At 41.6% G+C, this 24,875-nt stretch overlaps 1 protein-coding gene across 4 annotated transcripts in view; it reads right to left on the bottom strand.

Moving 5' to 3' along the window:
- cadm3 (cell adhesion molecule 3) overlaps nucleotides 1-24,875 on the bottom strand; it is a 78,817-nt gene that overhangs the window by 26,372 nt on the left and 27,570 nt on the right. For all 4 annotated transcript variants that reach the window (XM_041055607.1, XM_041055605.1, XM_041055604.1 and 1 more), the window contains exons 3-4: nucleotides 17,714-17,863; nucleotides 5,662-5,814 (exon numbers count right to left, since the gene is read on the bottom strand). In XM_041055607.1, coding sequence (XP_040911541.1) covers nucleotides 5,662-5,814; nucleotides 17,714-17,863 — 303 coding nt within the window. The remainder of the gene's footprint in view (nucleotides 1-5,661; nucleotides 5,815-17,713; nucleotides 17,864-24,875) is intronic.

Below are 24,875 nucleotides of genomic sequence, written 5' to 3' on the forward strand. Positions count from 1 at the left end.
TACTGCTTTTTGTTTTGCAAAGTTTTGGTGTATCAAATTGGAAAAAATATGAATGTTAACAACAAAATTTGAAACGGCATCCTCCATTTCAAAGATGAATTTATTTGTTCAATTCTGAAAGCTCTGATGGGAACCAGCTGGGAGAAAAATAATGATGCAGGTTTGCAATGATTTGTACCCAGAAATTGTTCACAGTCCTCGCACGGTGGCTCAAATTTCTGTGAAGCGTTTGTGCACCTTGACCTCCCAGAAGCATCCAACCTGCTTTCTCCCCATCAGGCCTGGTGCACTGTAATATTTCTCTGTTTGCTGACAGGTGACCAATTAAGACTGTGCAAATAAAGACTGTTGTCTCTGAAGAAAAAGCAGAAGCAGCTTAATGTTGTTGCTGAGTCGCAAAGCCTCTGAGTGTGGAGGTCAGGTTGGACTGCTTGGCATTTAACACGAGAAATTGTTGGTTTCTTTGACCACAGTCGCTCCCTGATTTTGACCAAGTTGTTTTTTTGTGCCTAACCACACCTCAGCAGTAGTGATGGAAGATCAGAAACCAATCATATGAATCCTTTATGTAACAATCACTTGTAAAGATTTTAGAAGGTGAAAAAAATGTCCTCATGCAACAGATAAATAAAAAATGCTTTTATGGATCCTATTTTGTTGTTTAGTTTGAAGGACGTTAGTCAATGTAGAACTAGAGCTGCAACGAATAGTCAATGAATCAATTAACTGATCAAAAGAAAAAAAGAATATTAATCAGCAGCTATTCTGAAAATCAAACATTTATGTTATTTTCAGTTAAAAAAAACAAACATTCTCCAGTTCCAGATTGACATTTTATAGACACTGAATAATTAGCAGATCAATCAGTAATGAAAATAACTGGTAGTTGCAGCCACATATAGAACTCATCAATACGTTCATGTTAAAATTAATTGATGAATGCACGGGATACAATAAACACAGAAATGTATAATGACAGTGACAAAGAAACTGTATTTAATGTGGATCGGTTATGTCATTAACTCTTCGGCTTATTATAATAGGTTTAGAATTGGACCCAATCATATGTGCATCCTTAGTTGTATGGAAAAAATATGCTATAGTAATCTGTCTTTGTCATGAACATTTAATAGCGCAATCAAATTATTATGGTTTTTGAAATTGTGATTTGTTGTAAATTGACTCGATTGAAAAATGCCAGTAGACTCTCAGTGTGTCTAATGTTATCTTTACTGATCCAACGCAGAAGCGCTGGACTCTAAGTACATATCACTCTCGTGATAAACCTGAACTGAAACGCTAACCACACTTTTAGTGAGACTTGAAAACATGACAGAAGTTTAAAGAAGCTGAATATAGAGGGAAGAAAAATCCCAAAAGAAAACGATAAAATCCTTCATTAACTTAACATTCATAATAGTGCTGGAGGTACGCATATTAAGTATTCCAACATTTGCAGTGAAGCCCTAAAAGGCAGGTCGGCTGCCTACTGAGAAGAACTTGGAAATGCAATTAATGCAATGGAAAAAAAAATAATAAAATCATTATCCTTTTAAAATCAGCAGCGTGGGTTCTGCATTACCTCTGACAGCCTTGGCATTTCTACAATTCAATTCAGTCTGGTAAATAGTATTGTGTGACGGTTCATTCTCAGCACTTCCAGTCAGTTCAAAATATCAGGTGAATTATATTTTGCAGAGATGATTAAATATGGCTCCTAGAATTCATTAGCTAAAAGCCAAAAGACTGATTCAGAATAAATGTTTTTTTTTTTTTTTTTTCTCTGGGGGTGGGGGGCGCACTGAAGCCTTGGATGTTTGCAGGGAAAACTGGGAGGGACAGAGGGAAGACATAAGCCAAGGGTCAGATTCCAGCTGCCAAGTTAAAAACCAGGACACCCTCAGCCAAACAAAAATGTCATGATTTATCTTCCTCTCCCAACGCTGTTCTTCCAGATTCCAGCACAGTCGCTTAAAATAAGAGACATTTTTGCTTAATTACTATTTTAACTTGGAGCGCAAGTTGAATTCACAACAACGCAAGCAGAAGAAGGAATCCACACGTCCATTCTGCCAAATATTTCTGTCTCCACTTTGCCTTCACCATCATGGTCGAAGGCTAGAGAAGAGAAAATTAAACTTTTCTTGCCGTACTCCATCTGGAGCCACTGTGGGCGGCACTTTTCTCCAAGTGTTGGCGTAGTTTACTGTCATTCTGCTCTTGAAAATAATGAACATTCGGTTTGCTGTCTACAGCACATCCTGCCATCTTGTGCATTAAGGGAGGAAAAGAGGGAGTGATGGATACAGAGAGAAAGAAATGGAGCTGAGTGGAGTAGAAGCAGAGAGAGTTAGAAAGTTAAGAGACTTATAGGGGACCAAGGCATGAAGATCTGCCAAGAGGAAATTTTAATTTATTTAATAGATAGATAGATAGATAGATAGATAGATAGATAGATAGATAGATAGATAGATAGATACTTCTGAGGCTGTGTAAGATCCTGTCATTAAATTATATTGCAAGCTGTTCCTGTGATGTTGTCCATCCCCCCACAGGTGGACAGAGAGACAAATGGACTCATACGGAAGCACCAAAATAAAATGCCATGAACTAACCAAGGTATAGATTAAAAAAAATAAAAATGTGGTCAATTTTTAATGTAGCAGTATTTGATGTAGTGCACTGTGTGCGGAAGCTCTCTGGCAGTAAAGTAGCATTGAATATTAATGAGGGAATAATACTGCACATATAGAATTGGCTGGAGAAGCCCTGTCGAGACCCTTCCCTCTACAAGGAGAATAAAAGAGAATAAAGCCATTATAAATTATTCTCTGCTTAACTCAGGAGAGAGAAGAGAGGCATGCCACACATTTTATTCTTACACACACAAAGCCATTTAAAAACTGACCATACTCAGCAGTTATTCGCCCATGTGTGTTTATGTCTGTCAAAATGTCGCACATGTCAAAACAAGAATAAAACACACATGAACACTGCTCTGCCAAAACTCGATATCTTTGGTTTATTTTCCCATAGGGGTCCGCGCATTTTAGACATTTTACCATACATTTTTAATGGTTTGGCTCCCTCTCATGGGTCATGAAATATTTATCGAACGCAGAATACAGTGTCACAGCCGTCAATTACAGCGAATAAAAAAATGCCTGAATTACAATTACAGCAAAATTGCAAGAAACAGGGAGGAGTGATTCTCATGTTAATTTGAATTTAAAGAGCTGAGGTAAACCTGCCTTCACCCTTGCTTCAACACACACAGTGCCCTCCACCCTTAGACGCATACACACACCAACAATGCATTAACATTTTAGGCGGACTGCTCATGCTGCTGTCCAGAGGAACTACTCTTCATTCTTTCTGACACACTTTGCACCACTGCCAAAACATTTGAATAAATATCAACAAAATGATTTATTCAAGGACGCTTCCACAGCTGTCCACTTAAAAAAAAACCCAAATTCTGGTAACAGCCCTGTGGCCTTTCAGCTACATAACAGCCGCTGAGAACATAAGCCACACTGCCCCACCCTAAATATCTAAATTTTAGCATCTCTTGTTTCCACTAAGTGCATTTCCAAGAGAATTAGGCAGAAATCCACTGCAGCTCGGTCTTCATCCAAGTTTAATTTCTTGGCAAATTATGATGTATTGAATTAGAAAAGCTGAGCAGAAATGGCAAAAGACTGATAAAAACCCTCCTCAGTATCACAAATAAGCTCACAGTGAAGACTCACTCTTGGCCACATCAGAAGGTAAGCAAAATTAAGTGATGAAAGCCAATTTGTTGAATAAATATGGATGTAGGGATTTTTTTTTGTAAGTTTTTTTTTTTTGTGTGTGTGTGACTCAGTTTCATTACACAGCAATTTAAAGATGGCTCTGAATGTCGTAAGCTGTTGGCCGTAGATCTGGCCACCACGACCTCCCTGGAATATCTGCCCAGCTGTCTCCCCTGTCTACAGTAAGTCTCCATTGTGGTTGTATAGCCATTAGTCGGTACATTACAGTATTGCCAAGAGCACTGCTTTGTTCTCATCTTCAAGAGAAACCATGAAATACTGACAGAATTAGCTGACACTGAGGAACATTGACAACTTGACTAATAAAAATCAATAGTTCAAAGATGGTTTGTGGGAGTCCAAAGTCGATTAGTCCAATATCCAATCAATAAACAGGCCCTCTCACCACTGACAGGATGACCGCAATTTATAGCAGGCTGCGGGGAAGAATCACACATAGGTAATAACATCCATTTCAAAGAAGACGAGTGGAGCCAGTTTATCTCCACACAAGAGTTATGTGAGGTCATAACCTTACACAAAGGTTAATGGTGTAAGCAAGGATCTGGATCAAACCGGATGAAGGCATCACGAGGGAGGCTATGGAGTCATTACATTATGATCCACTGTACTGTCTGTTAAAGGGGTAAACTCTGGATAATTAAAGTGTCTGAGTGTATTTTTCAATTCACCTGTGAAACTTCATACTGTCAGAATAACATTTTCACTTTAAAGGGAAATTCTACCAATTTGACACACGACCATCAGATCATTTGAGGAACACAGGATCAAAGAAAAAAAACTGCAGCTGAACTGCATTATGGGATCCAGTGTTTTTGCAGCTTTGCCCACTGGGACTAAATGTCAGGACATCTCAACGTTTACAGCATTGATTGCAGACATTCTGTTCTAATTGGTCTTTCATTAGTCCCCTAACTTTATGGAAATGCAACACTAAACAGGTGGAGTAGCAGTGCTTTGCCTCTCCAAGCAAGTCACACTTACAACAGACATCCGCAGGGTCAAACTTCATTCTGCTCTGAGAGAGGGTAAACTCTGCAGGGTAGGTGAGGCCAACATAACGCCACAGCGGTGTGTCAAGGTGAATGTGAGCCACTTTTTTTGCAACTTTGAAGTCAAAGTATTCTATAAATTGATGGGCAAATGTTCTGTGTGCAGCCTTAAACTGACTGGTTGGGAAAAAAAAAAAAGCTTTTCTTGTAAAAATTGTTATAAACAACATGACAGCTGCGGAGAAAATAAGAAGATCCCAAAAGCTTAAATCATCCATTTAAATTTGTCACAATCCTCCAGGTTTCGGAGAGAAATTAAGATAGACTACAGTCAAGCAGATTTGTACAGCCATCAATCAGTCTCAAAGGAGACATGCCTGAGTATGAACACAAGCAAGACAAGAATGTCAGTGTGCACCATTAGGCCTCAGTGAGAACAAAGAACAATTTCTAGAGAAGTCTAGGAAAGACAGAACAATCTGAAGAAACCTTAGGATGCGTCTCACAGAGAGGGATTCTCCATCAAGGACAGACAGGAGATAGAAAGGGTAGAATTAATAGAGAAAAGGGAGTTTTACTAAAATCATAAAGAAAAATGAATGAAACACTGAAAGTGCTTCTTTTTTTTTTTTAAATCAAGAATATGTTCTTTCATTAAAATCCATAAAACCTTTAACACAGCTGACAGAGACACAGGTAACTTGCAATTTATTAAATGCAGCATCAAAAAAGTTCAAATAAAAATATTCTTGATAGTTGGATATAAACAGTCCACAGTTTATTTTAAGGGCTTTAAAAGTTGTGACCATCAAGATGACTGATTTTCCCCAATATGCACATGTGTGACCCACCTAACACGGTGACGGTGGCTCTGGCGGTGCGGACTGGCATGGTGAAGATGGAGCAGGTGTACTCGCCCTCGTCGGACAGCTGCACGTCAGCGATGGTGATGGAAAGCTCGGTGGATGTCGAGCGGTGCAGCTGAATGCGGTGATCTCTGAGTGCTGGAGGAGGAAGGGGAAGAAAATCAATAATTAGCAGTGTGCACATATAATCTGCTTTATGAATTATTTAAGGAGATTTAAGTCTCATAAATGCTTTTTATAATGATGGCGTTTATTTGACATAATTGTCAGGTTCTTTTTTGCATTTGAACTTAAATGCTGAGTGATTTATCTTTCTTTCTGGATGGGTGGCTCTGCTTGTTTTGATAAAGAAGGAAAAAAGAAGGACGGAGAGAAAGGAGAGGAAGATGAATATAGGGTCAGACAGAAGAAGAAAGTCAGAGGAAGGGAGGAGGAGACAAGAAAGTAGGTACAGAAAGTAGGAGTAGTTGTTTGAAGAACAGGAGAGTAGGTGATGGGAGGCAGTAAAAAAAGAAGAGGAACTGGAAGGGAAGAAAGAAAACAATGTGAAGACTGGATGTAGAAAGGGAAGGGGTAATGAGACAAGGAAAAAAGAAGGACATGGATAATGGATTAGAAAGATCTGATGAAGTTAGAAGAAAAATGGCGAGAGACAGTAGGAAAGTATGGGAAATAAAAGCATGGGAGGTTGTGGCAGAAGATGAGGAAAGGATGAATAGGAAGAAGTTGGAATTGAAAGAAGGAGAAACAGGGCAGTAGAGAGGGGAAGAGGAAGGAAAAAAGTAAGAAAAATAAGGGAGGTGGGAAAAGAGGAAGAAAGCCCATGAAGGAGGGAGAGGAAGGATGCGGAGGGCAAAGTAAGAGGGAAAGAGGAAAGTAAGAAAGATGACGTACAGAATTTAAATCATGGGAAAGAGAAAGGTAAAATGGAAAGGAGGAAGGAGGGGGAGAGGTGAGAGAAAATGATGGAGGAGGAGGAGGAGGAGTGATGAAGATGAGGTGAGAGAGGAGGAAAAAATAGCTGAGATGTAAGCCCAAACAAGGCAAAGAAAGACAAAGAGGGAGGTAAAGAGAGGAGATGCAAATTGAGAATGAGAGACGAGATAAAGTGCAAGAGAGAAAAAAAAACTGAGAAAAATAAAACAGAGGAAGCATAAATAGCAAGGAGAATAAGGGAGAGGCAGTGAGAGATGGGTGGAGGAGGAGGGGGGGACAGGGGGGCGATGAAGAGGAGGGAGGCGGGGGGGACATAAGAGAGACATAAATGGCTTTGTCATCAATGAGAAATCCAGCCATGAAAGAGGGAGAGAGAGCGCAAGCGACCGAGATAGATGATGATGATGAAATGCTACGAAATAACCGCTCGTTTCCGTGGTAGCATTGACCTCTACGGTGTTTTTGCACTGTGATTGCTGTCTGTCTCCGTGCATTCCTATCTGCCTGTCTATCTCGATGTCGAACAGTCTCTCTCTCTGTCTTAATAAAGGCTTTCCAGCTTTGTTCTCTGACGCCATCATGCAGTAGGGCTCTCTGCAAATAATGACTAAATGTGTGACAACCAGACCAAAAGAAAGCAGATTCCTGCAAAATACTACTGTGGTCAAGTAAAGCGAATAGTCCCATAGATATGTTTCCATATTCAAAGTTGTCTTAAGTTACCGTGACACTGTTTCTGTCTGATCTTGAGCCTCATTTCTGAAAGTTTGAGAGGAGTTTGAGAAGACAACATGCTAGCGAGGTATTATATGTATGAGGTTTGTTTGATGGTTTTATTAAATTGCTTAATTTATGTTTTTGCTTCTTATAATAGTAGAAGTTCCAATATTTGTGTTTTTCTTACTACATCAACAGTTACATAGACTTAAGCTCAGAGTTCACAAATTGCTACAGATGCATGTTCACAGATGTCTGAGTGGTTTTCTCTTCTCTATTTTATTCTCTCAGTCCTAAGCATGGTGAAAAAGGGACGACAGAAGACGACAAATTTTTGTAGCAAGTTGCCAAACTTACGACCACCTGAACACCAGGGACAGTGGGAGCTGACTTCACAAGTGGAAAATACAACCTGCACAAGCTCCGTATGAAGGCAGCAATAATCACGTCTGAGCACAGGAATCAACCATGTCTTTTTAGTTCCACTGAGGTGACCAAGTTGTTTGTTTAGAAATGAAGCCGACTGCTTACTGCTTCCCAAGTACCTCAGGTACGGCAACTGCAATTACCCTGTTATTTACCTAATGGGAAAGTAACTTAATAACCAACTGAACAGCACCGCTTCACTGGCTTAATCTGGTCGGTAACCACACCTAACACTGATGTAACAGTGCACCGACCACAGCTTGAATACGCTGCTGCGCCACTGCAACAAGGTCAGAACTTCAAACAATGAAGGTCAGCAAAAAGCAAGTCATTAAATAGTTTTATTCTGAAAAACCTTGATGGGAGGTTTGTGTGGGCTGGTCCAAAATGTATGTGTGTGTGTGTGTGTGTGTGTGTGTAGCTTAAGAATGTGTTCTGGTTATTCATTGTTTTTCTATTCAATTGTTTATTTACCTCTCTCAGCATTGAGCCATATCTGTTTGTGTTTGCCTCTTCAACTTTGTCTTACCATTACCTGCATCTCTCCATCTGTCTGTTCGCCTGTCTATCTCTATTGCACTCCCACACACACACACACACACACACACACAGTTTCTCTTGGTATTTTTCAGTTATTTCATCCAACACTACTTTATCTTCATGCCTTATCACTAAGCAAGGTCACTACATCTGTCTTCATGAGCTACCCTCTCTGTGTGGGTGTGTGTGTGTGGGTGTGTGTGAGGCATATGGTCACTCACTCACACTCACACACACACACACACACACACACACACACACACACACACACACACACACACACACACACACACACACACACACACACACACACACACACACACACACACTTATCCATGCCCTCTGGACCCTGTGCTCAACTATCAGTCTCCTTAATTCTCTTCCCTTCATCTCTCCTCAATCTCCCCTCTTTCCCTCTCTCTTGTTCTTCTTCGTCCTTCTCTCTTACATCTCACCCGTTTTTAATCTTTTTTGACTCCAGGCTTTTTTCTCTCCTTTTTTTTTTTTGTTCTTTCATTTTTTCATTAGAAACGATGTATATTGCTTGCGAGTACAGGTGTGATGGATTTTCAAAAACGATATGATATCTAGTTACGGGGGCATATCGATCGGGAGGCCCCTGAAAATTGTACATACGGCTCATGCTGTTTAGCCTGCAATGTGGGCAACATAAATAGTCTGTCAATAGGTCACTCTGTGCTATTTGGCCTTTGTTTCTGTGGTGAAAGAATGTAATGAATTTCTTATTATTGAGATAAACTGGATTAATGGATGAGGTGTGTATGTGTGTTTGGGTATGGCAGGATAGAGGAGTTTAGCTGTGAAGTCCTTTTGATTTTCTCAGAAAAAGTAAGGCAGCTGACATCTGGAGCACTTCCAAGGCTTGGATGTCCATGAAACTCTAAACATCTAAGCTTGGAGTTCACAACTTCTGACATACAATACTCCTTTTTTATTTTTAAAACTTTTGGAAGTTTGTGTTCTAGTCTCCTCCTCTAATTCCTAATGCTGAAAAACAGAAAATACAAATCCAGTCACCATCTCTCAACAGGCAAAAATCTAGTCCAAATGAAACTTTCTTAATTAAACTGTCAATAAAAAGATGTGCAAGAGCGTTTTAGAAACAGAGCGTCTTACTGTAAAGCAGTCTGTTCTTTGTTCTTCAGTGTCAGTTGTTAGTAACTGTAGTCACTTACAAACATACACAAGTAAATTCCATGTTTCTCTGCGTGCTGGTCCAGCAAAAGTAGAACTGGTGCGTAAAGATGGCAGAGCAGGAAACAGCTGTGTTCAGCTTTGTGTGAATGAACTGTGTGTACAAGGGAGTACAGGGTTGTTAAGTGGTGTCAAAAGAGCTTTTAGCTAAGAAGATGGAGAGTGCACGCGAGTGTTGATTACATACCAAGTACAGAATCTGCTTATCGGTGTACAAACCTCTTTGTACATCACTGTTTGCAACCGCGTCTACACATCTCTGTTGCGTGTGTGCGTGCGTGCGTGTGTGTGTGTGTGTTTGGCCAGACAGTGGTTCTTGTCTGCAGCTCAAACTTGAGACTTGATACTCCCCAAATGTCCAACTGTTGATCTGGTCAAAGCTGCTATTTTTGCCAACTTGTCTTCTTCCTCCACCTCCTCCTCTTTGTCCTCCCTCAATCTTTCTCATGCTCTTTCAACTTCTAACATTCAGGAAGAGAGGAATTCTCGCATAACACATACCGAGTGCATATACATGTATTCCTTTTTCATCTGCCCCCTGCCTCCCTTTGCCTTTCCAACCAAGGTTCCACTCTGCTGAGAACTCTCTCAAATTCAAATTTCCTTTATTGGCACGACAGGGGAGAAACCTGTGTTGTTGAAGCAAAGCACAACAGTTACAGACCAATATATTTTATATTTCTGCCTCTGTCTCTCTCCCAGATTTTCCATCTCTTCATCTCCCTCTTTGACTCGACCTGAATCTGCATTTCCTGCATTTCACCTCTCCTTTTTCCTCCCCTCTGCATCCATCTCTTCCAATCCATCTGTCTCATTTCCTGCCTTATTCTTCTCTTTCCTCTTCTGTTAGACCCTCTCTCTTTCTCTCCATCACTCAGCCCTCTCTCTCTCACTCTCTCATTTTGTTCTACATTTTACGCATTTAGTTGACACTCTCATCCAAAGAGACTGCCTCTCTTCTTCCTTCTCTCCCTCTCTCTCTCCCACACATGTCGCTTCCATCCTCCCATCTGTTTCTGAATATTCTCTCCAGCTCCCTAATTATCCGTCCTTTCCGACAGCTGATCTGGGTTCAGTGACCGCAGGCTTCCCTTGATCATAACGTCCCCACTGATCTGAGAGCGTCAATTGATCTTGGATCAGTGTGCCAACTATGAAACACTTGATAAACACACACCTCTGCCTGTTTTATCCACCTTCCCCTCCTTCCCTCCGCCTCTCAATCCACTTGTCTCCACTTGCTCTACCTTCAGACAGAATTAAAAAATAATCATTTAGAGGCGGCAGCACAAATGTATGCAAAATCAATAGAAGGAGGCAAACGGAGTGAGATGAACCAAACTTTGCCCAAGGTGGTGCAAATTGAAGCAAGGAGGCATTAGTTCCAGTTGAAACTTGAGAGAGAAATGTTCCCTACGGTGTATCAGCTTCAAGCAAAATGCCAATGAAATCCTGCCATGTAGTATTTACAGCAGCGAAAAATGTCCATTGGGGATTTCTGGCAAATAACACTGACCGATGACACATCCTAAGAGCAAGATTACCTAGAGAAGACACTGCTCATGCTGGCTGCTCAGCCTGGTGCAAAAGGATTAAAAAGAAAGCACGACAGAGTAAAATGTACAATGCTGAAGCATAGATTATTTTCCCATCTCACCTCACCTTTAAAAAAAAAAAGTAAAGGAAGCAATTAATGGCTGTCACTGTATCAACCTGCTGCTTTCAGCTGCTTTTGGTTGTCTGCATGCCACCACATCAACGTCACTGCTCATTTCAAAGGACCAGACTCGTAAAGTAAAGCAGAAGTAATTTCACCTCTCTTCCTGATGTTCCTTTATGTCCTTGTAGTGTTTTGATTGAAATGGCTTTAATTGCCGGTGTGGCATCTATGTGCAGCGCTTTTCATGAGCTTATTTTTTATAAAGAATCTCCTTGCGTCGTGCATCGTCACTTGTGCAAGAGGACAGTTTAAAGGAAAAGTTCAACTTTGGGAAATATGCTTATTTGTTGTCTTGATGAGATTTGAAGGTTGAGCAAGCAGATGGTTAGATCAGCTTTGAATAAAGACTGGAAACTGAAAACTAAGCTAAGCTGATCTAACCAGGTGCTGGCTATAGTTTCAATGTTGGAAAACAGGGCATGAGAGTTGAATCGATATTTTCATCTGCCTATAAGCCAAAAAAAAAAGAAAAGAAAAGAAAAAAGAAATGCACAATCATATTTCCCATGCTGAACTTTTCTTCCAGGTTAGGACTCTGGGGTCAGCCGGTTTATGGTCAAAGTAAAGGATTAAATTTCAGCAGAAGGAAAAAACACACACATTCTGGTAATGTGCTGGGCAGCAGGTAAACATCAGAAAGACAAACCTACACAATCTCAGTTCTATTGCAGCCTATTTATTTATAATTCTATGCAACTGTGTTTCGGCACAACCTACAGAAGCCCACCTGCTGCAATGTTGATTCACTGAATTAAAAATAAAAAGACTGCATCTCAGTTATAACTCTCTCCAACTTTTGTTAAGAATTACAGTGTAGAGCCATAACAATTAGACTAACGCAGTACTAACGTATACAAGTCTGTACTGAATTTTTTTTCTTTTGCCCAGTTTAATGATTTTTATTTTTCTTTCCATCAGAGAGGGGTGAAAGGCCAATTTCTGAATAACATGTGGGATGTTTTTCATATATTTACTTCATTAAACTCAAAAATAAATAAGGTTTTTAACTTTGAATTCTCCGTGAGCCTTTCTCTTTCTTCTCCTTGCGCTTGTCTTCCCTTACACGTGATTATCTGACACATGGAAAAATACAAAGTTCAGATTATACAAAGAGAAAATATAGAAAAAGCCTTCTTTTCAAGTGCTAGATTTCAAAAGTCTCTCCTGCAGTCTTTCAGCCCTGTGATGGTTGTTGTTAATACATTCTCCAGAGAGCCTTCTCAGACACCAAGAAAACTTTGACTGATGCGATGTGGATCAATAGTTTTTCAGAAAATGTCAAAAAAACAACTCACGCCCTGCATTTGGAGCACCGTCTCACACTGTGTTGTGAGCAGTCATTGTCAGTTTGTCTTGTTCTCTGAGAGGCTGAGTGGGGATCTTACCATCAATTTCAATATATTTTTTTTTGTGTTGTGCTTATTTCACTTGTATATGCTTAACACTATAAACTTCAAAAGTGCTTAGCGTGCGTTTTCAATTAAATTATTTACAAGTTACAGGCATTTTCACCACAGTTAAAGTCTGCCCACTCAATATGTTCCAACTAGGCAGGAGCATTGCTGTCTACCATGGTTTGTAAATCACCAGAGAGCCATTACCTTGTTAAATTGCACTGAGGCAGATAGCCTGTCTGATGTCTGCTGATATGCTTTTATGGAAAAGCAGGAATCCACACATGACAAATAAATAAAATTATAGGTGGACTGAAAGCAAAATATATGAATTTTTCTTCTAGAGAGGAAATGTGTTTGCAAAACCTCAAATTATGAGTATTTACACTGCAGGTCTACTTTTATTGTCTGCACACTGTGGGTTCACTTCTCTGTATCAGCCATGTGCCTCATGAAAGTTTATGGAATGAATGCAGCTTTAAATGTATATACCATGGTGCTTGGCAAAAAAGATAGAGAAATTACGAGAGTGTTATGTAGGGGGACACACAGCTGGAAAAACATGATGTAGTTTCATGTTCAACAAGCAGAGCGAAGAAGGCAAAGTTGACATGTGCATTTGCTTTCAGCACTTTGTAACTTTGGTTTAGTTCCTGAATCATACAGCAAAGTTTCTTAGCGTGTTTTCTCAAAAGAGCTTTTAATCACAAGCAACCAACCAAAACAAATATCCTTATTTATCCTAATTTCTCCAGCCGAAAGTAAATCGTTAGCAAACAAGTGAATATACAGTGCTCCGTTTGTGGTACTGTCGTATAATCCTTTCAGAATGGGGGACAGTAGTCATGTAATGTGTATTTCATTTTATAAATTGTTTTACAATGGCCTCAGTGTGAGCATTTGATCTAACGTGGTGGGAAAGTACAGTCCACTTCTGTCCACCTGTAGCTAAAACACTTGAAGATGTGAAGATGTAAATTATTAAAATCAAGACAAACTTTTTTTTTTTTACTGCACAGAATAGCAAATTAAAGACAAATAGATCTCAAGCATCCAGAGGGATGTAGGTTCACATTTTAAAGATGGTTTTAATATATTTGTCCCACTTATTTGCTTCTAAATAAATGTGATAAATTTCTCTTTTAAATTGAATAAGCATAAAACCATAAAACAGGGTTTGATTATTGGTTATTGCTCTAGCCTTTATCTCCCTCATGTCCATGTCTATGTCTCAATGTCTCTCTTTCTGTCTCCCGGTAGTCTAACATTAATTTAAGAACTCATCTGTTTTCATGCTTTCCTAGCTATCTAATCTCTTCTATTAACAGAGCTGAGTCTTTTTTCTCCCCTCAGCCACCCATCCACCCATCCATCATCCATCCATCCACCCCCATGCATTCCCTCCGGGGTATCTGTGGTTCCTTAAAAGGGTCTTAAAATAAATTATCTAGAATTAAGGAATGAAATTGTATCAAAAAAAAAAAAAAACTGCAGATAGCAGATCATTTATTTCCACCACGGAATGACAGGTTGCTTTGCTCTAAATGTTCATGCTCAGATTAATACAGGACAGGATTAGCTGCAAAAAGCATTTCTTTTGTCATTGTATCTGCTTTAATAAACACAACTGGGCTTCGTGTCCCTTAACAATTAATTTCCTGCTTTGCTTTATCTTTATCTAGGCAGTTATAGTTGCATGGTTCTCATTCTGCTCTGCTCCACTGGAACCAGGCTGGTTTTCACAGTTTTGTTCCTTTGCTTTTTTTTTTTTTTTTTTTTTTAATTTCTGTTCACTTCCATGTAGCTTTAAAAAGGTCTCTTAAAAGTGTGCCCCCACTCTGTTCCTTCCTCTGTGTCTACATCTCTCTGTATCGGCTCTCATCTGTGTAAAGCAGGGTCAAATTATACTGATATCAATGGCTTTAGCTGCCTGACTAATGATAAAAGTCAGCTTGAGCTTTCAATCTACCACAGAGAATTGGATTGAATCAATGTGACCCTGTGATTATGCCAACAACATCAACATTTCATATATCACAGCTTTGGCTCTGATCTTTTACATCATTTTTCACATTATTTGTGAATAAGAACTTTTCTCTAAATTAAATCCAAGGTTTCTTTCCCTGTATCCTCCTGCATCATTCTCACAAACTCATTTCTCTTCTCTCTCTCTCCCTCTCTCTCTCTCTCTGTATAATATAATACCCTCCACTCTGTCTTCATTCTCCATACTCCAGATCCCTTCTTTTCTCCTCCTCCCCCTCTCGAGCTTAGTTCAGTTTGATGATGATCCTGCTTTCATGGTCAAGGATCCTTCTCCAACAGAGCTTTTTTTTTTTTTTTACATTTACTTATTTTTTCTTAACAGGACTACCTGTTTAGATTAAGTTTAGAGTAATAAGTTCAGAGAGGCATCCATCCTTCTGTCTTCAGTTATTTATCTGCTTCCTTTGTCTTTCTGGCTTTTGAATTTGCCATCTCTGATCTCACCGTAGTACATTTTCTACTCTGCAGTGTGGCAGCCGTCACTGTGAGGAGTTGTCACTCATCATTCTCCTCTTCTTCTTCTATGTCTCATCATGCTGTTCGTCCAGTCCTCGCTCCCTCCACCCATTCATCTTTCTCAACTCTCCAAAGCCTGGTTCATGCTGTGCAGCGTTGGAACGGACTGGGGAGGAGTTCAGATTTTTCTCACTCTTCATCTCTTTTTCTTCTTCTCGTCTCTTCAATCAACTCTCTCATTTCGTTCCCTTTCCATTCCTGTTCTAGTATATCCTTCTTTTTCTCTGTACTCCACACTCTCATCCCTTCATGTCTTGCTGTCTTAACTCTGAAGCACAGTGTCTACGCTGTGCTGCTTTGGCCAACTGCGTAGATGACTCGCTGCTCTCTTCCAATCTATCTTTTGGATCACTGAGGAATCTTCAGTCACTGTTTTTCTTCTATCCTGCCTCATTTTTTTAGATTTCACAATCCTTTTGGTTTACTTTCTTAATCTCTGTCCTCCCTTTGCCTTTCCCTTCTTGACTGGACAATTGTTTCCATGTCAACCCAAACAAGCAGAACATTTTCTGAAATGGTTGTGTGTACAAATAAATAAATCATATTAAAACAAAACAATGACTTTTGGACAGGAAGCAGCTGTTTGAGAACCTGTTTCCTCTGGCCAACACTGGTTTCTTTTAACTACAATCATAATATCACTAATCAATATTTGTGTAATGTGAAAGGAGTCACACATAATGACAAACCCGCAGAAAATTATCAACCTACAGAGCTCTTTGGTATTCTTCAGCTCATTGTTTTGGTTTGGCAGCCCACAACTTCATCGTTTTGATTCTGTCTCACTGCTCTCATAGACCTTGTGTCATTGTGTACAGCTTGTTGTGTTGCAGCCAAGCAATCAAGAAGAATCAATTACCGCAGATCTAAGCATGTTGTCCTTTTAAGCATGACCACAATGGTTGTCTAACCTTAACCAAGTAGTTTTTGTGCCTAAACTTCTTTCTTTCCCCCTTCTCTCTCTCCATCTGTTACTCCCTCCACAAAAAAAAACATTTTCTGTCTTCTCTTTACCACTCCTCTCCTCCTTCCTCCCTTCCTGTCTCTCATCATTACCTTTCATCTTTCCTACATCTCTCACTACCTCCTTTCCTCCTCAAACTTTCTGTCTGTGCTTTTCAGAAAACAAGATCGTCATTTCTCCTTCCTTCTCCCTCCATCTGCTGCACTTTGAAGAGAAGACATGGTTGAAGGGATGAATTCTGAGCTCCCATCATCCTCCTCTCCCCTCTCTGTCTCTCAACTCTCTGCTTCCCGAAGTGCAGCATCTGCTGTGCATGTTGGACGACTGCAGTGGGGAGTTGCTGCTCCCTCTCGCTCCCTCCTCCTGTTTCCCCCACCTCCTCCTCCAATACTCCTCTCAATTCCCCCCAAAGTAGAGGTCGAGCTTTAAGTGTCTTTGCAGAGAAGAGCCTTACTTTCCATTTCCCTCCTCTCCTCTGTGGTTGAAGCTCCATCTGGAGTAAAGACTTGCTGATCTCTCCATTTGTCCTTTCCCACCTCCCTCCCTCATTCTCTCTCACCTCTCTCTGTTGTCCAAATTGTCTGTTGCAGAAATGTTGGCCTTCTATCCGTCTTTACTCTCGCCATTTCTCCCTTGTGCACTAATACAGTGTTGTATTAGCGCACAAGGGAGTCTTTCTATCTCTGTCATCGCCCTTGTTTCTGATTCTCTAACTCTTGCTCCTTCCTTCCATCTGCACGACTCTCTCCTCTTTTCACTCCAATGTACCAATTCTGCTGTGTGATGTCGGACTACTAAAAAGGGTCAGACCACAAAAAGTTGGAGCAAACATTTCAGATCACCAGGTTTCAAGTTTTCTTTAAAGTCATTTGACTTTAACTATCATTTTGGGACATTTTTCATCATGTCAAAAACATCTTTTTATTGCAATCATAGCCCAGAAATGTCCCTCTCTCTTTTGCTATCTAAGTCCCCAAATATCTTTGTCCGGGGCTTTTTCTCTTGAACAAATCTTTTGACCCAGTGTGTACAAAGTAATTATTAGTGCTTCATTATCAAACATCTTCACTGCAACCCTGTCTCCTACAACTTGCATTCACATGGAACTAACATGCATTTGTAAATCTGTTCTGTAGGAAATGTAATGCTTCTTGGATTCTGTTTTTTTAATCACTGTAGTCCCCATTTACACTCAGCTAGTTCATGCGTCTCGGACAGACTGAATATCTCATCTGATATCAACAGTGTAAAATGCATTCAGGAACCATTGGTGATGGACTGAATTCCAATTCCTTAAGACACTTTTCTAGCCAGATGTTGAAATGTTATTAATGCATCTGTCTCGCCAAGACGCGTACTTAGGCCAGACTCTTCCTTCCAACATCTCTGAGGTATAGGAATAGATCGCATTTTCTGGACTGGCAAAAACACTGCCTGTAAACATTTACGTTCTCTCCAAAACATAAATTAGCAGTGTTTGGATGCATTTTGTAGGCGATAGGACACTTTCATCATTTCTCTTTAGTAATTTCATGTCTCTCTCCACCCCTCTCTCCCTCTCACCTCTCTTCTCTCCAAAGTACAGAGTCTGCTGCGCAGTGTTGGACCACTGCAGTGAGGAGTTGTCGCTCTCTGCCACCCGGCACGTGAGTGTCACCGTGCCCCCCACAGACACCGTCTCATCTGAGGTCATTGGCTGCAACGGGTCCTCATCTAGGTAACAGGAGAGAGAGAAAGAGAGAGGGAGAAAATCATAAGACAATGGAAAAGCAACATAGACAAGTCAGAGAGACGCTGCACTTATATGAAAATACAAGCAAAAACAGTAGCACACACCAACACACAAATCAGATAAACGCACAAAATGCATTACTCGCCTCGCTCTCTCTCTTTCTCTCTATCTCCCCCCGCCCATCTCTTTCTTTGCTTGTCAGATTATCTATATATCTCTATCTGTCTTTCTGAAAGCACAGACACAATGCATGCACGCACACACACACATACACAAACACGTACACACGCATACTGTCAGAAGGACAAAAAAAAGCAGACAAATGGCTATCTGGTTGTATGACTGCGAGGCCAATGTAAGAGCGATGAGTCAGTAGCAGCCCTGGTATCCAGAGACTGCACGACCTGAGGGACCAGCAAAGATGAAGAGACCACGACAGACAGTGGCTCTCGACAGGTCAAAGCAACAACAAGCGCATTGTCTCATACCTCTAATGCCGTTGTAACCCTCTTTTGTCGATATCTGTGTCAGTTTTTAACGTCATGCATATGTATCCGCTGGTACAGAACAAGCTCGAATGGGACAGGCATTATGGAAATGAGCAGGTCAGAGGGAAAGAGAAAGAGAATACAAATGACCCAGCATAATGAAGGGATTCTAAAGGCAGGAGCTCAAGCTGCTGCACCACAAAAACTACAACTGTCAGGGTGAGTAACAGTATTCAAATTGGCTCAAATTATGGTATTTAACAGCGCTCCTTTGATAACGGGTGAAGGTGTAGGCTAATTCTGCTCTTTGCATTCAGTGAGCGTTGCAGACGATTACATGAATCAGAACAAGAGACGTATACTAAAATATGCAGCCCTTCGTTACGGCAAGTAATGCCGAACATGGCCGCTGCCGCGCTTCTTGCCGTGCTAAGTTATTGCGGCCTTGAGTGCACCCAACCGTGCTTTGCGCTCCCCTCCCTTCCTGCTCGCTTCAAAACGTGCCAGTGCTCACTCAACCTAATCTCAAGCAAAACAAAAATGTGGCATAATTGACAACAAGACCAAGCCAACAGAAGGAACATCTCATAAGAAGATATGCCTCAAAGCGGTCTCCTCACCCCTGAAAAGATGGCGTGTATAAATAGTTTAATTGGAACCAAATTGTCAAGCGGGAGACAGGTTTATATTCGGCGTGGAGCGTTATCACATCCTTGCACCGGCGGTGGAATTGATTTTTTTTTTTTTCTGCAGGAAGAACATCTGCTTAAGTGTGCTTCGGCGGAACTCCCATCAAGACATGAAAGAGGGGGGACACGGGAAAAAGGATGCAGGAGAGGAGGCGAGCAAACTAACTGCATGTAGCATCAAAAACACACATTTGCGGTACATGAGCTTAGAGAAGCAGGCAGCAACTACGGGCCTCTTTTTTTTTTTTTTTGTCATTTGGGAGTTGGATGGCCAGTTCAGCACCTCAGAAAACATCAGTTATTAGAAGAAAAAAAAAAAGCATTAAGTTTGCCTCTGCACCAGGAGGACTCGGAGCAATAACTGCTCTTAAAGGTACAGCTGCTGTTTGCCGGCTGGATTCAAATTGCACTCTGAGACTTCCAGAGCCTTTCGTGTCAGAGTAAGTCGCTCTCTGCTGTGTTTTACTGCAGCTCTGACCTTGTGGTTAGTTCGTCTAAGCACCATGATGGCTGAGGACTCAATGTGTGGTCAAGTGCACCACGGATTAGTGTCTCCTTTAATAGCATCTTGGGATAATTCTTGCGGCGGATCACAAGAGCTCCTCTACTTGGCATGAACACTTTGGGTAAATTGGCTGTCCCAGTGCATCACCCATCAAGCCAACCGCAATGAGATCTGACAAGTTAGCCAAACTCATGTTGTGTCTTCGGCCACCACAGAGTCCTGGCATTCCTAACCAAGAGCAACCTGTGTTCACGGCTCAGTGTGACATTTGTGCTGGTAAAACAACTTCAACTGTCAATCTGTGGACCTTCAGCGATTAACACTTTGGGGAGATATCCGCTTGTTAAGTGGACACATTTTAAAAAATCCTTTACATGATAAAATATTTATCCCCAGCAAATTCCACAGTTACTACTTTTTTTCATCGGTGGACTGAATGGCAGACCCTGCCTTTCCCCTGGTCATGTCATCCTCTGCTCACTGAGCAACACAGACTTCTTAAAACTGTTGAACAGTATTTTTTCCTCCTTTATTTACCTATTAAACACTTGTCAGATATGTTGAAAAAATAATTTTCACTTTCCAATTTGTAGCACATCATCACATAGATTACTCTCTATCTGCTTGTGCCGTTGTTTTATTAAATTTGTTTAATGTTTACACTGGGTAAAATATTCAAATCCACAAGGTCAGATTTTAATATAGCTTCAGTTTCATATCAAAATGAGATATTCTTGATAAATTAGGCATCGTATTATACGCAGTTCTTCATAATTCAGTCTGACTGATTAGGACTCCCATGAAACTACGGAATCTAAATGTGAAAAACCACTGCAGTTAAGTAAACTGTTGTAGGCTTTGTCAATTCATGCAAGCTAATAAATCAAGGCCAGTCTCACTCTTATTGAGCATAAGGCCTAAATTGTTTTAATGATGATCACACAGAACTCTGCATCTTAAATCTAAAGCTCCGCTGATGCAAGCTCACTTTATGTTGTGAAGTATATGAGCACAGCACCAAACTTGTTAGCTATTCCTGTCAAATATTAATCACAGTTAAGTTTGGTTTAATTTAACTGGAGAATTGTGTGGGTACAATTTAATTGCATAAGGATAATTTGTTAATCATTTCGCTATATTTCAAATCGACTTCAGCAGTCACTGTACGGTCAGATGGGTGAGGCCAACTGCTGTGGGCATTAAGATCGGTGCCAGAGACATTTGACTATTTGAAATATGATGATAAAAAGTTTTTTTGTGGTTGACAAATTATATGATGCACCATAATGTGGTACACCCAACCCATCCGCCGGTCCAAACCGGTTCATACAAACACAAACAAAATCACTTGCAAGTAGCGCATGACCCCTATAAGCCTCAGATACAGCTGTTCTTCTTACATTTGAAGCTACTTAAGAGCAAAGTTAAAGGGGGGAAATTAAGTTCAGGTAGAGTTTAAACGGTTAAGTCAGGATAAACACCCAAGCTAAAAAAGAAAAAAAAAAGAAAAATGAAAGGAGAGACCTATCTATCCTTAGCAGGCGTTAGTTAAATACTGTGGCTTGCTCTCCTTTCTTCTCTCCTCACTTCCACTCCTCCACATCCCCCCTCAAGCTGTAAGCTCGAGGAAGACACGGGTATTTAAAGCAACACAATTTACACTTTTCCTAGCCGGCAACAAGGTGAGAGAATGCAAGAGGTAGAAGGCTGACTGGGATATCAAGTCAAGGGAGGGAGATAGAGGAGGAGGAGAGAGGGAAAGATGGATGGATAAGGGTATGAATAGGAGGGTGGGTGATAAAACGAGGTGGGAAACAGTGCGTGTGTGTGTGTGAAAAACAGGAGGGAGGGGAGACGAGAAGCCAATGAGACAACAGAGGAAGCGTGAGGAGCTCGAGGGCTCGCCAAAGATGAGAAAAAGGAATGATTCAACATTTTTTATATTTGAAAAGGGGCTTTCTGTCTGAGAGTTAGAAGAGAAGATCCATATCCAACATCTCAGAGCTCCGGCCCGGGTGAAGTAAAGATACAATTTGTAAATAAGACCAATTTAGAGGTGTTGATAGGTGCATTTTCCAAACTGGTACCACACTCGAGACTCGAGATTGATATCGATCGTCTTATCTGACTCTCAAGAAGAATGTAAAGATAGTTCTCAAAATCTTGAACTATTCCTTTAATAAAAATCAGCTTCCTCTTGATTCCACCAGTTTCACCGTCTAAAAGGAACAGGCAGTGAAAAATTCAAACCACCTCGGCCATCTCCATGTTCACCCCCTCTCCTCCTTCCTCCTCCATCTGTCTCCCTCTATCTTTTTCCCCCACTCCTCCTCTCCATCTGCCCCAATGTCCTCCTTGGTTTCCCCTTGTCCTCCTTCACCTCCTCGCCCTTCTGTCGAGCCTCCTCCCCCCTCCTCCCCGCCCGATACAGTCGTCTACTTCTTCCCATCCTTAATTCCTTCTTTCCCTCCTTTTTTTTGTTCTCCCAGGGAGGCTTTACCATGTTGCTGCTAATTAGCGCGGGTTAACGAACTTTATTTACTGTTATAGAAGCGTGTGTGTGCACACCTTCTGCATGTAAGTCTGGGCTAATTGTATGTGTGTTCGTGCGATGAGATTATTATCTGCGTGTTTATCTGAATGTGTTGAACGTATGTGAACGCCTCTTCATGTGTGTGCGAGGCTCAAAAAGCTTATTAGCGATGCTTGTGTGGATTTGTTTGCACGCGAGTGTTTGTGCTCGAGTGCCGTTGTATTTGTTTTTGCAGGGAGGACTTCATCTGTTTGTGTGTGGGGCGACGAATGTGTCTGATGTGGTTGAGGATATGAGCATGTATGTTGGCATGTGCGCTGTTGGTATGTGTGTGTCAATATTCTACTGTAGCTGCACAGAGAGCGGTGCTTTGGTGTGTGACAGACAGAGCCATGTGTCATGGTGCCGCTGATGCTGTACATATTTGATGGGAAAGTCAGCCAGCAGTGTGCGGTTTGATACGGCATGGTATGTTACAGGCCATTACACACACACACAGGCACCCACTCGCACACGCTGCAAGCATGCTGACGCACACCCCTGAAATTGTACACAGGGGCACGCACACACAGACATACACACACACACACTCTCATAAAAGATACAGACAGGAAGACATACACATTTGTCAAGCACAAACGACACCTACACTCAGCGGTTCACATAAATACGTAAAAATGTGCTTAAAAATACATTATATACAGTTTGACACATAGAGCAAATATTCACAAACACTCACAGAGGACACTTTCAGAAAGACACATACAGAGCAACCTCCCCCACACTATCCATCTATGCCCAGCTGTCCCCGGCTACCACCCATCCCCCTGGGTAAGTGTGTGTGTGTGTGTGTGTGTATCTATGAGCATATACATATGTGTGTGCATGCCCTTCTGCCCACCTCTACCCTCTACAAGCTCCCTTCTCCCCCACCCTCTTCCTCTTTTTTCATCCTTCTCCCCCACTCTCTTCCATCGCTCCCCTCCCTTGTCCGCCTGTTCTGAATCATTCAAACCAGATATTTGAAAATTTGCCCAGCAAAAGTAAAAAAAACCCCACAATCACACAAAACATCTGCAATGTAAAACAAGCCCGTTTTTTTTTCAAGTAGCACCCCCCACCCTTCTTTTCTCTGCGAGACAAACACTTCTCTAGCTTGTGAAGTGCGGAGCAAAGCGGGTGTAGCGAAAGGCTTTGTTTTCCGCCTGATTTTCGCAGCTTCGCAGCCTTTAATAGAGTACGGTTGTTGCGATTCTCATTCTGTTGTCCTGTCATTGTCATCTTGGGGCGCCGAACAAATTTCTTATAATCTTTGAGGGGTGTGGGTGGGTGGGGAAGTGAAGAGGGAGGGTGGGTGGGGAGGACTGGGCTGTGTATTTGGGATTTCAGCACCCCTGCCTGCCGTCTTAGCGCAAACAAACTCCTTAGTCCTTGGTTTTTCCTCAGCCCGCCTTTTTTCTCAGGGCTGAGGGTTTGCGGGGGATTTGTGGAGCCCAAAAAAGCCCCCACCCTCCATCAAGTACCTCCTCCAACCACCTCCAGCAGCACCGACCCTGCTACCCCACCCTTCCTCTGCTGCCTGTCAAACATAGTTAGCTCAAAGCTCAGACGATCCCCCACCACCTCCTCATCCAGAAGCTAGACACCCCCCCCCCCCCCCCCCCCCCCCCCCCCGCCAAAACACCAGCGCATACGCGCGCACAAACACACACCACCACCATCGCAGACCAGCAGTGTGTTGCAGCAGCAGTGAGGCGCCAACCCGGCCGCCCCACCCTGCCACTGGAACGGCGCTATGAGAAAGAAAAGAGTGCAGGGTGAGAGATGCGGGGGGGGAGACAGTGAGGGGTTCAGCTTGCAGAAAAGGGCAGCAGCATCACTGCTGACAAAAGAAAAAGAATAATGATTTGCCAGGAAGAAAAAGACAGAGAGTTGGAGTGGTGAAAGAGAGAGAGAGAGAGAGAGAGAGAGAGAGAGAGAGTAAAGCACAGGGGAAAAATAGAGGGAAAGAAAAAGAAAGAGGAAAGGAGAGTGAGAGGTGAGCGAAGGACATGGCAGAAATAAGCATATATAGATAGATGAGAGCAATGAGGGGAGATGACAGGGTGACTTAGAAAGGGGACAAAAAGACTGGAAAAGCAGAAAAAAACAATGAGAGCACACTGGAGGGAAGTAGAGCAGAATAGACAGAAAGTCAAAACGGAGACAGAGGGATGGAGAAAAGATCAGAATGAGGGGATTCAGACAGAAGTGGAAAAGTGGAAAGAAAGAGCAACAGTGGGAGCTGATAAGAGTTAAAGGATAGGTCCGGATTTTTTTTTTTGAGTCATTCTCAGAACAAGAAGCGTGCTGAGAGAGTTATCGGACCATGTAATCACTCATTCATTTCCTCTTTACTGTAACTGATGGGGGACAAATCTACCGTCCTCATTCTTAAGTACAGCTGGTTAATACTGGTTAACACTCAAGCCGTCAGAAACTGTTCAAATCGAGCTGGTATCTTTCACATTTAGGGTTTTTCTGTTTTCTTGGTCTCTTACTGACCGGCGGCAAAGGGATATATCCTAGAACAACCTCGAGGCATATACAAGGCTGGATTACCGACCACACGAAAACCTTCAATTCACCACATGTCTTTGGGTTTTGGAACTGCATATTTGATGCCTACTAAGGTGTATAACCATATCAAATAATAAAAGTTCTGGACAGCCTCGTATCTTAGGAATTACATTCATACCAAACAATTCTGCATCTCACCATTTATGCCCAGTGACAACA

The sequence above is a fragment of the Toxotes jaculatrix genome, chromosome 14 (genome assembly GCF_017976425.1).
Source record: "Toxotes jaculatrix isolate fToxJac2 chromosome 14, fToxJac2.pri, whole genome shotgun sequence".
Taxonomy (NCBI): Eukaryota; Metazoa; Chordata; class Actinopteri; family Toxotidae; genus Toxotes; species Toxotes jaculatrix.